Source organism: Balaenoptera physalus (genome assembly GCF_965194825.1).
Source record: "Balaenoptera physalus genome assembly, chromosome: 9".
NCBI lineage: Eukaryota > Metazoa > Chordata > Mammalia > Artiodactyla > Balaenopteridae > Balaenoptera > Balaenoptera physalus.
The window spans coordinates 71,441,068-71,450,996 of record NC_138888.1 but is presented as its reverse complement, the minus strand read 5'-3'; the positions used below and the strand labels follow the sequence as shown (position 1 = coordinate 71,450,996).

The 9,929-nt window shown below is 32.9% G+C and overlaps 1 protein-coding gene across 10 annotated transcripts in view; it reads right to left on the bottom strand.

Annotated features, from left to right (window-relative positions):
- The window catches only part of SNX14 (sorting nexin 14), a 101,906-nt gene that overhangs the window by 29,714 nt on the left and 62,263 nt on the right, over window positions 1-9,929 (bottom strand). For 7 of the 10 annotated variants that reach the window (XM_082473932.1, XM_082473936.1, XM_082473935.1 and 4 more), the window contains 8 exons: window positions 7,873-7,913; window positions 7,626-7,745; window positions 5,013-5,136; window positions 4,571-4,735; window positions 4,298-4,393; window positions 1,929-2,020; window positions 1,191-1,247; window positions 8-227 (listed from right to left, as the gene is read on the bottom strand). In XM_082473932.1, coding sequence (XP_082330058.1) covers window positions 189-227; window positions 1,191-1,247; window positions 1,929-2,020; window positions 4,298-4,393; window positions 4,571-4,735; window positions 5,013-5,136; window positions 7,626-7,745; window positions 7,873-7,913 — 734 coding nt within the window. In that variant the 3' untranslated portion in view covers window positions 8-188. Of the gene's footprint in view, window positions 1-7; window positions 228-1,190; window positions 1,248-1,928; window positions 2,021-4,275; window positions 4,394-4,570; window positions 4,736-5,012; window positions 5,137-7,625; window positions 7,746-7,872; window positions 7,914-9,929 lie in introns of those variants that run through there. The other 3 variants (XM_082473938.1, XM_082473940.1, XM_082473939.1) reach the window with 3 other exon arrangements.

Genomic DNA, 9,929 nt, shown 5'->3' with positions numbered 1-9,929 from the left:
GACCCAATCACTTTTCATCATTATTAAGTCCGTGTTAGTCTTTATTAAAACAAACAAAATCAAAATTTCAGACACTAAATTACATGATATATACAAGAATATACAAAAGTAAAAGAAAAAACAGCACATATCTACCACACTAGCATAGCAGACATTTCAACTGGTTATTCTATCCCAAATCCAAATGCTTACATCCAGGATGTCACAGAGGTAACCTCCTTTTGTACCTAAATTAAAAAGAAATCTATTTAATAGAAGAGAAAAAAACAAACCAGAGTTCATTTGTAAATTGCCTAACAGTTTCAGTGTATTAAAATCCTAACCTAAGATATTGTGTGTATATATATATATACATATATATGTGTGTGTGTGTGTGTGTGTGTATATATGTATCCACAAGAAATTAGCTGGCCTATGCCACAGATAATATTTACGTTTTAGAGAGAACAAAAATGGCAAGGTATAGTGATAGACCTCATAAAGTCTCGAGCAGAGAGGTGGAGGTTTCCTGGTACTGATTCCCATGTACACTGAACACAAACTATCCATAACTGCCACCCTGTTTTAATATACATTTAATACTGCCATAACTTGAAAACTTGTATTCAATAGGTAAGTAGTCCAAATCTGGTTTCCTCTATGAAACTGACATTTCATTGTTGTATCACAACCTTGAACAGTTATTTCATCTGACCAAAGAGATTAGTCAAAAAATAAAAACAGTAAAAAGCAATGCTCAAAACTCAAAATCCTCAAGATTCAATATAATAATAATATTAGCATCCTCCAATTCCAATTCATTTTGTGTTCTTGGGTTCATATAAGCGCAACTGCTTCAAAAATGCTTAAGTCTGAGTTACACAGCATTCAGTGTTGCAGATGATAGCCTGCAGAGCTTGGCCCATCCTACTGCTAGGAGGCAAACTCACACCTTCCTCTGGAAAGGCCCTACAGGGTATAGTGTCCCTATCTGATTGTAATTGGGAAGGGAGGAAGTCAAGGCAGAGGCTATTCAGCTCCTATCTCTCAAAATCCGCTCTATGTTTGAGCATGTTGAATGAAGAAAATAAGGGTGTTCATTTTTAAAATGATCAGAATCACAAGGGTTTCCTTAATTTTTATGTCTCTAATTAAAATAAATGCCAACATACCATTAAAAACATAAAGAAAAATTGCTGCTTTTCAGTTACCTTATTGAGCTCTGGAAACAGTTCTTGTATCACAATGTCCAATAAAACATAAGTCAGCTAAAACGTCAAAAAAAAATTTTTTTAAGGCATTAGACAAAAAAACAAAACAAAAAAACCCCATAAAAACGATAAACACAAATTCAGGACTATGGTTACTGCTAAAGGGGAAGGCAGGGAATAAAACTGACAATATAAAACAAGCACAAAAGTAGTAGCTTCAATAGTATCCATAATGTTCTATTTTTAAGATGAGTTTTACATACACGAGTTCATTTTACTATTATTCCTCATAATTCATTTTATGTTAAACATTTTATATGTAACAACAATTTTAAAGAAAACAAGCAGGATACAAAATTGTAACTGTATTAAGATCTCAACGGGCTATGTAACAGACTATAAACAGTAAAATGTTAACTGTGGTTATTCTATGTAACCTGAATGAATGATGGAATTCTTGATATTTAAATTTTTACTTTTTTTCATGAATTTTTAGTATATTCCAAATTTCTATAGTAAATATATATTTATTTTAAATCAAAATAGTTCATGTTATAAAGAAAAAAGGGTAATCAGCAAAAGAGTTATTAACAAAGATACTTTTTCCTATCCGAATGTTTGAATTACATTGCCTTCATTTAGTATAGCATCACTTCACAGTTAATAATATACCAGACACCCTACTGTGTCATTCGCTAAACTAGCCAACACTAGTCAACCTGTTTTAATGAATTTTACCTGCTTGTTGAGAACTGGCTGCTGTAAACCGTCAAAAAGAAGTCTGATGCTTTCATACTTGGCTTCTTCACCAATACACTTGACTATCAGATCTAAACAAGAAAGCCACATGTGAAACAATTTTATATTATAAAGTGACTCATCATTTACTGGATCATAAGGTAAAATCTCCACTCTCTTTCCTGGGTATTATGCAAAAACTGTAAATTACCATTTCCTAAGTCAGTGTTCTGGCAAGAAGCTCTTGGAAAAAAGGGTTCTGTGGTCAAGTTGAGAAATGCAGTATCGGGAATCCTCCCTTTGGGAGATTCACAATGCACAATGCATACTGCAAGCTCTGGGGAATGTTCCAGTAAAGAAATCTGTTTATACTATTAAGTGATAAAAGACAGTTGGAAAATAATACATATTTTATTATCCCATTCAAGTAAAACAAACAAAATAAAATGCTAAAATTATGCACGCACATTTGTACATACACGTATAGAGATACATAAAAACTGTCTGTGAGGATTAACACCAAACGGGAGCTCATAGCTACTTCTGCACAGTGGGGATAGGATGGCTTCTACTTTTTACTCTCTATATTTTCATAATATTTGAATATCTTAATATTTTTAATAATTAATTTAATTCTATGGTGAACATAGACTCTCTTCAATGAATATGACCACTTTATTTCTGTAGTTTTTGCATAATTACTATTAACTATCTTACAGAACAATTTTTTGGGAAAATGTTTACACACTAATTTCGGGTCCCAAAGTTCCAATTCATGTTTGACTACACAGCTGTCATGTATCGCTCCTATTACCACAGAGTCAGTCCTTATTAAAATCTGTGCTGAATGTTTTCCTCCAAGCAGGAAAAGAAAATTATTCTTAAGTAAACAAGGTGCTCAAATATTTGTCCTTTCCACTCCGATCATAATGAAACTCTTAATGCTGTTCATGGAAAATTCTCATTTTATGTTGCTTTTATAAGGTAAATCTAACCCTGAGAGGCAAAAGCCAAATTCAATTTATAATAAGTTTAGTAGACCCTTGATATTTATGCGTCTTTGTGAATCCTTTAATTCACCGATACTACACAGAATTTCCCAATTAATATGCATGAAGCATAATGGACAAAAATAAACGATCCTTTCAGATTCTTCATCACTAAGGAAGAAATGAGTAGAGGACAACAGAAAGCATGCTAAGCTTCCTCAGTAGCTAAATTACTTCTTCCCAAATGGAAGTCTTGAAGTGGATGTGATTCAAATTCATGCCTGAGCAAAATAAGAAATTATTACATTCATTGGCTTTCCATGTTGTTAAAACTAAGACTGTTACTAAAACTAAGACTGTTAAAACCATAAATGCTAAAGGTCACTATAATACAAAACAAGTAAGAAATTACTTCGTTATATACCTAGAGAAGATTCACTCAAAAACAGCTGTGGTTCACTTTCACCTTCAGACCAGGGATTTAACTTAACTGTCTTCACACACAGCAGCAGGGTCATTCTGAGACTCATCTTTCAATGATGAAAATTCTCTCAGGTACCTTCAATTCTTACTCTATATTTTCTCCCTGGGCATTACTACCCACTCACACGTGACTCCCACATCTTTATCCTATATCATCATTCCTCCAATTTCCAAACCTGGATATTTAATTGCTTACTAGACATTTCCTCCTGAATAATGTATACGCACTTCACATTCAAAATGCCCTAAACTAAATATCCTCTGCTTTGACCTCTTGACGTTTCTTCCTCATGTTTCCCATCTCAGTAAGAGGTTACTACCACTCCTTCATTCAGCGGTCCACGCCTACCTCCTTTATAAGAGAGGGGATCACCCTCCTCCTTTGAGATACTACGTAACTTGAACATGGCTCTACAATCACATGTATGTTTTGTTTGTATGTCTACCTTCCTGCCAGACTGAGCTACCCAAGTACGATTTTTATATCCCTTGCACTCTGCATAGTGCGTGGCACCTGGAACGTGCTCAATAAACTTGGGATGAATGAATGAATTCTGACCTTTCACTCACACACACTAGTTTCGCTCTTCTCCTGGTGAAGTGCTTGAGCAGCAGGACTCCAGCTGTCCCACAAACCTATCACTTTGATCAGTCTGATTCTAAGTTATTGAAAGAATCCGACGATTGTGTGAGTAGAAACAGCCCTACCTTAAAGTTCTTAGGGCTAACATCATAAAAACCAAATTTTATTTAACCAATTGAGTTAATTTTAATTGGTTTTGGTAACTATTTCTAAAATAAAAACTCACAGTAAAAATTAGCCTCAATAATTACTATACATCATGACCTCAAAAGAGTGCTAATCTATATTAAACTACCTTTTAAATATTACATTACCTGGAATGTAATTCATCATTTCTTCAAAAGTCTGTTTTGCTCGTTTTTGCTTATCTTGGAGAGAGCGAGGTTCAGTGTTTTCACAAAATACAGCATCTAAAAAGAGACAAAAAGAAACATTTGCTGGAATTTTCACCTATTATATACAAAGTATTTCCTCATGGTAGAAATACTAATAAAGCAAAGAAAAGCAAGACTTTTCGCTCTTTTAGGTCTAATTAAAATCCTTAAGAGTACTCAGAACATGAAACAAACACATGAGAAAATACAAACCTCTAAGAAGTGTTATGAGTGAAACCAAACGGTGCTCCTGAAATAACTGTTCTAGTTTACAATGAAGATAGTAATCAGTGTACATTTCCAGGGTGTTTTTAAAGAGGATTCGAGTTCCCATTAAGAGATGATGAAGCCAGTCAGGAACCTGGAAAACCACCCGTCCTGAGAAGGATCACACAGAACACTTCATTAAGGTAAACAGATAATCTGAACATTTTCCAATGTGAAAAATACAAATGGTCAATATTTTATTTGCAAACACTATTAACTTTAATATGTTCAAGATCAATTATATACATTGAATTCTTATTTTAAAAAGTACCTTCAATTAAAAAAAAAATTATAATGGGGCAATACTCAAGAGCATTAATTTGCATCACAGAAAAAATATAATACATGAATGAAAAACAGGTTTTAACAGTAACCACAGATATCTTACCTACGTACATCAGGTAATCATAGACTCCTTCTAAAGTCATCATTTCCATAAAATAATTCTGATTTTGCTTTCTTTCTGTATTCTCAGCACGGTTTGCATTATTCTTAAACAGATCATTGAAAAGCTAAAGTAAAAGTTGAAATAATAAAAAATATAGTTTATTACACCTGCTGATAATAATTACTAAGGGTAAAGTGATACAGAGCAAAGGCGTTTAAACTCTGTCCAATCAAAAGAGATTTAAAAAACCCCTACAATATCAGAGAGGTTAAGATCTGCCCCCAAAATTCCACATTTACACCCAAACTGAATTAAAAAATACAATATTTTGGGGAGGCCAAAATATTAAATAAAAATCTACTTTCATTTTAGACATAACAGAAAATTCATTATCCATAAAGAACCCCTTTGATTTGTTTACACCAAAAGGAGCAAATGAACATATCTATATAAAGATGTATAAAAACATCAGTAATAGCTAATTTTAATTCTAACATGATTTAAAGATTATAAATCACTATTTAATTAAAGGATGTTTAGAGGTGAACATTAAGCTTTAAGCAAAGTTTATTTGGACAATAATAGTCAAAGCTCAGAAAGGCCTAATATATGAGACAAAAACAAGATATGAAGAATTACTTATAGCAAAAATGTTAAAATGCAACTAAATCTCAGCCCTACTTACCCCAAAAATATGCCAAAAAAAAAAACAAGTCTATTATCATTAATAATAATCAAATAGCAGAAATTAAGGAACTAAAAAAAAAACTGATAGGGAATTCCCTGGTGGTCCAGTGGTTAGGATTCCGTGCTTTCATTGCCAAGGGCCCGGGTTCGATCCCTGGTCGGGGAACTAAGATCCTGCAAGCCGCGCTGTGTGGCCAAATAAATAAATAAATAAATAAATCTAAAACAATTTTTTTAAACTGATAGAAAAGACCAACAAAACCAAATGATAAAATGGACAAAGCCTTTGGCAAGATTGATCAAAAAAGAAAAAAGGAAAGAAAAAGACAAAAAATGTCAGGAATAAAAGGGGACATAACTATAGATGTCAGAGAAAACAAAAAGAAAAAATGATATTATTGACAACTTCAGGCCAAAATTTTTCAAATTTAGATAAGATGGAGAATATTTTTAAAAATATAACCTATCAAAATCTGACTCATGAAATAATAAACCTGAAGAATATTATAATCATAAAAGAAATTAAATTGGTTGTAAAAAAAAAAAACTTCCCACAAACAAAACTTGAGGCCTAAATGACTATCAACAAGTTATCACTTATTTAAAGCACTAATAATTCCAATTATAATTCTACCAGCAAATAGAAAAAGGTTAATATAACCTTAATACCAAAACCTGACAAGGATACAATGAGAAAGAAAAATTATAGACTAAGTACACCCATAAACATGGACTTAAATTTCCTTAACCTCATAAGGGATTTCTACAAAAAAAGCTACACCATTTATTATTTAATGGTGAAACACTGCAATCATTCCCTTTGTATAGCAGGTCCTAGCCATGAATGAAAGAAAACTGCCATCATTTGCATGTATAAATCTAAAAGAATTAATAGATATGTTACTAAAATTAATATAAGTCTAGCAAGATTATTGAATTAAAAATCAATACACAACCATCAACTGTATTTCTGTTTACCAACAATAAACCTATAAAGTGAAAAAAATTAAAGATACCCTTTAGAGTAATAAGCAAAATGAAGGGTTTTTTTTTTGGCAGGGGAACTGTTCTTTGAGCTCACATAGCTCCCCATACTGGGTCCTACTCTGGCACTGAACTAAGCTTCTTGCAGACAGGTAATTTATCTTTATATTCCCAGTGCCTAGCACTCCATAGCAGGCACACAATAAAGTACTTGTTTAATGAATGGATGAAATATTTTATAAGCCATTAAAACTACATAATACCAACAAATAAATATATTATAGCAATTAATTCCTTGATTACTGGAAGTTGGTGATTTACAACTTAAGAAAACCACTTTTAAAAATTCCCCAAAATACACAAATGATAGTTTACGAATACAGTTTCTCAAGAATCACTTACCCTGGGCTTCCCCGGTGGCGCAGTGGTTAAGAATCTGCCTGCCAATGCAGGGGACACAGGTTCGAGCCCTGGTCCGTGAAGATCCCACATGCCGCGGAGCAACTAAGCCCATGCACCACAACTACTGAGCCTGCGCTCTAGAGCCTGCGAGCCGCAACTACTGAAGCCCATGTGCCTAGAGCCCATGCTCCGCAACAAGAGACGCCACCACAGCGAGAAGCTCGCACACCACAACGAAGAGTAGCCCCTGCTCGTCGCAACTAGAGAAAGCCTGCGCGCAGCAACGATGACCCAACACAGCCAAAAATAAATGAATAAAATAAATAAATTTATAAAAAGAGAAAAGAAAAAAGAAACACCCCGTTTAAAGCAAAGAACGAAACAACTACATATACTCCTTATACTGTACAATTAATTTCCACATAAGGAATATATAAAGTCCCATCCATTTCATTAACACAGGATTCTCCCTATAATGGAAAAGTCATCTCAAGTAGGACAGCTTCAAACTTAATGGCTCTCTGAGGCAATGCACAGTACCTTCTTATTATTTTCTGAAGTAGGGCTGAGAATGGTCAGTTCTGGTTTACTTGGTTTAGGCTTTGGAGATTCACAAGAATTAATGAAATTCATGATGAAAGGTTCCAAATGCTGACCTTTCTGTGGAGATCATGGTATAAAAATCAAGATTATGATTTTCATTATCATATAACCCATTAAAATTTATTGCTATTTAAATATGCTTATAACTATCATTTTATAGAATGCACATAAATCAGTTATTCACCTCTTTTATTAGTTTTCCAGGAACAGACTTTATAATTTTCCCTGCAATTAAAAGTAAAATATTAATTTTAACAAGGCATAATATACCTCATAACTGCTCATATAAATACTTTACTAGGTAATTTAAAACACTAAACAGCCAAGTAAAAAGCAAAATGGTAAAAAAATATTTATAATTGACCATTTCACGCTTAACAAAAATTTACAATAAATTAGGTAGTCTTAACTATTTATAGATACAACATTTGGGATACTTTAAAGTAATCCAGTGGGGTGAGAGGCAGGTGAAGGGCTGGAACAAGTCAAGTGTCAATAACTATTGAAGGGATAAGGAGTTCACTATACAAATCTCTCTACTTTTGTGTATATCTGAAATTTTCCATTGAAATGTTTTCAAAACATTTTAAGCAATGGTGAATATATAAAGATATCTAAAAGTATGCAAAAGTTAGTCAAAAGGAAAAAGAAGTTCTAAAAATTGCTACACTATTTAAATTGGCTATTTGAATAGTTTGCATTCTCAGCTTTAGATTAAGAATATATATTCTAATCCTGTTTGCCAGCATTTTGTCTTGATCGTATCTCCAGGTTCCTTTATTATAAAATATCAAACATCATGAGATTTTCTCAAGCATTTAGAAATGACTGTAAAAATCAGTCAAAGTTGATTAATATAACTTAAATTTCTTTCAGTCCGGTTTAGAAAAAAGTAGACTCTAATGGCAATAGCAAAAGGCATCTTAATGAAAAATAACATAGAGATTGTTTTATAACATGCAAACCTCCAACCCTCTCACCAGGCTACTTCTCCTTTGGTACCCCCATAAATTACTCCTCCCACCTCAGAATTTCCCAAGTTCTTTGAATTACAGTGTTGCATCCTGTGCTTCTCTCTTCTACATGCTCCTCCTGAGCCAAATGTTTTGCTCAATCTGATTTCAAGTAACATACAAATCTCTATTCTGTGCCTCTCTCCTGGCCTCTCCTAGCTTATAAAACTTCCTCAACTGGATTCTATAAACTCAACAAGTTCAGAACTACTCTAAATTTATTCCGTATCTCAGCAAGTAACAGCATTCATCCAGTTGTATAAACAGAAACCTGGATCATCATTTTTTTTTATTTTGGAGACTTGATTAAATGTTTATTCATTTTAATTTTGCCTTTTTAAACATTTTGAAGCCAATATATTGTGTTTTCCACATCTGAAATATTTTTTTTAAATTTTATTATTTTTTGATCATTTCTTCTTCAGTCAAACCTAGTCAATAACCAGGTCTACCCAATTCTATCTCCTAAACATTATGTATAACCAAATACAAAATGTTCTCACATTTTCCCTCGATAAGACACACACCAAATATTCTGGCTCAACTATATGTATTAATTTGGAGAGATACAGATGAAAGCCAAATGCCCACTTGTAATATTTATTCATTTAGTTCTATATATACTTAAGATGACATTAATATAAAATATATTTAGAAATACTGCTTCTCTTCCATTATGATATTTAACAATTTTATTCAAACTTTTCCAGCTTATCTTATTGCTTAGTCTATACTGAACTTTATATAAAAGGAATCATGCTGCATACCTTCTTCTGCCTCTTGCTTCTTTCATTCAACATCATGTTTTTAAGATTATCAACACTGTTCCAAGCAGCTGCATGCCATGGGTATTCATTGCTCTAAGTATTCATTTTGTGAAACTACTATAATTTACGTCTACTCTATTGCTGATGAACATTTGCATTATTTCCAGTTTAGGCTACTATAAGCAATGCTGCTAAGAACATTCTTAAATATGAATACAAGATTCTCTAGAGTGTATATCTCAGAGAGGAACTGCTGGGTGATTCAGTTTTATACCAAACTGTTTTTCCAAGTGGTTTTCCTTTTTTTCTTAATTGAAGTATAGTTGATTTACAATATTATATTACTTGCAGGTGTACAACATAGTGATTCGATATTTTTATAGATTATAGTCCATTAAAGTTACAAGTGGTTTTCAAATTTATATTCCCATTAACAGTGTATAAGAAGTCCTTCAGAGTTT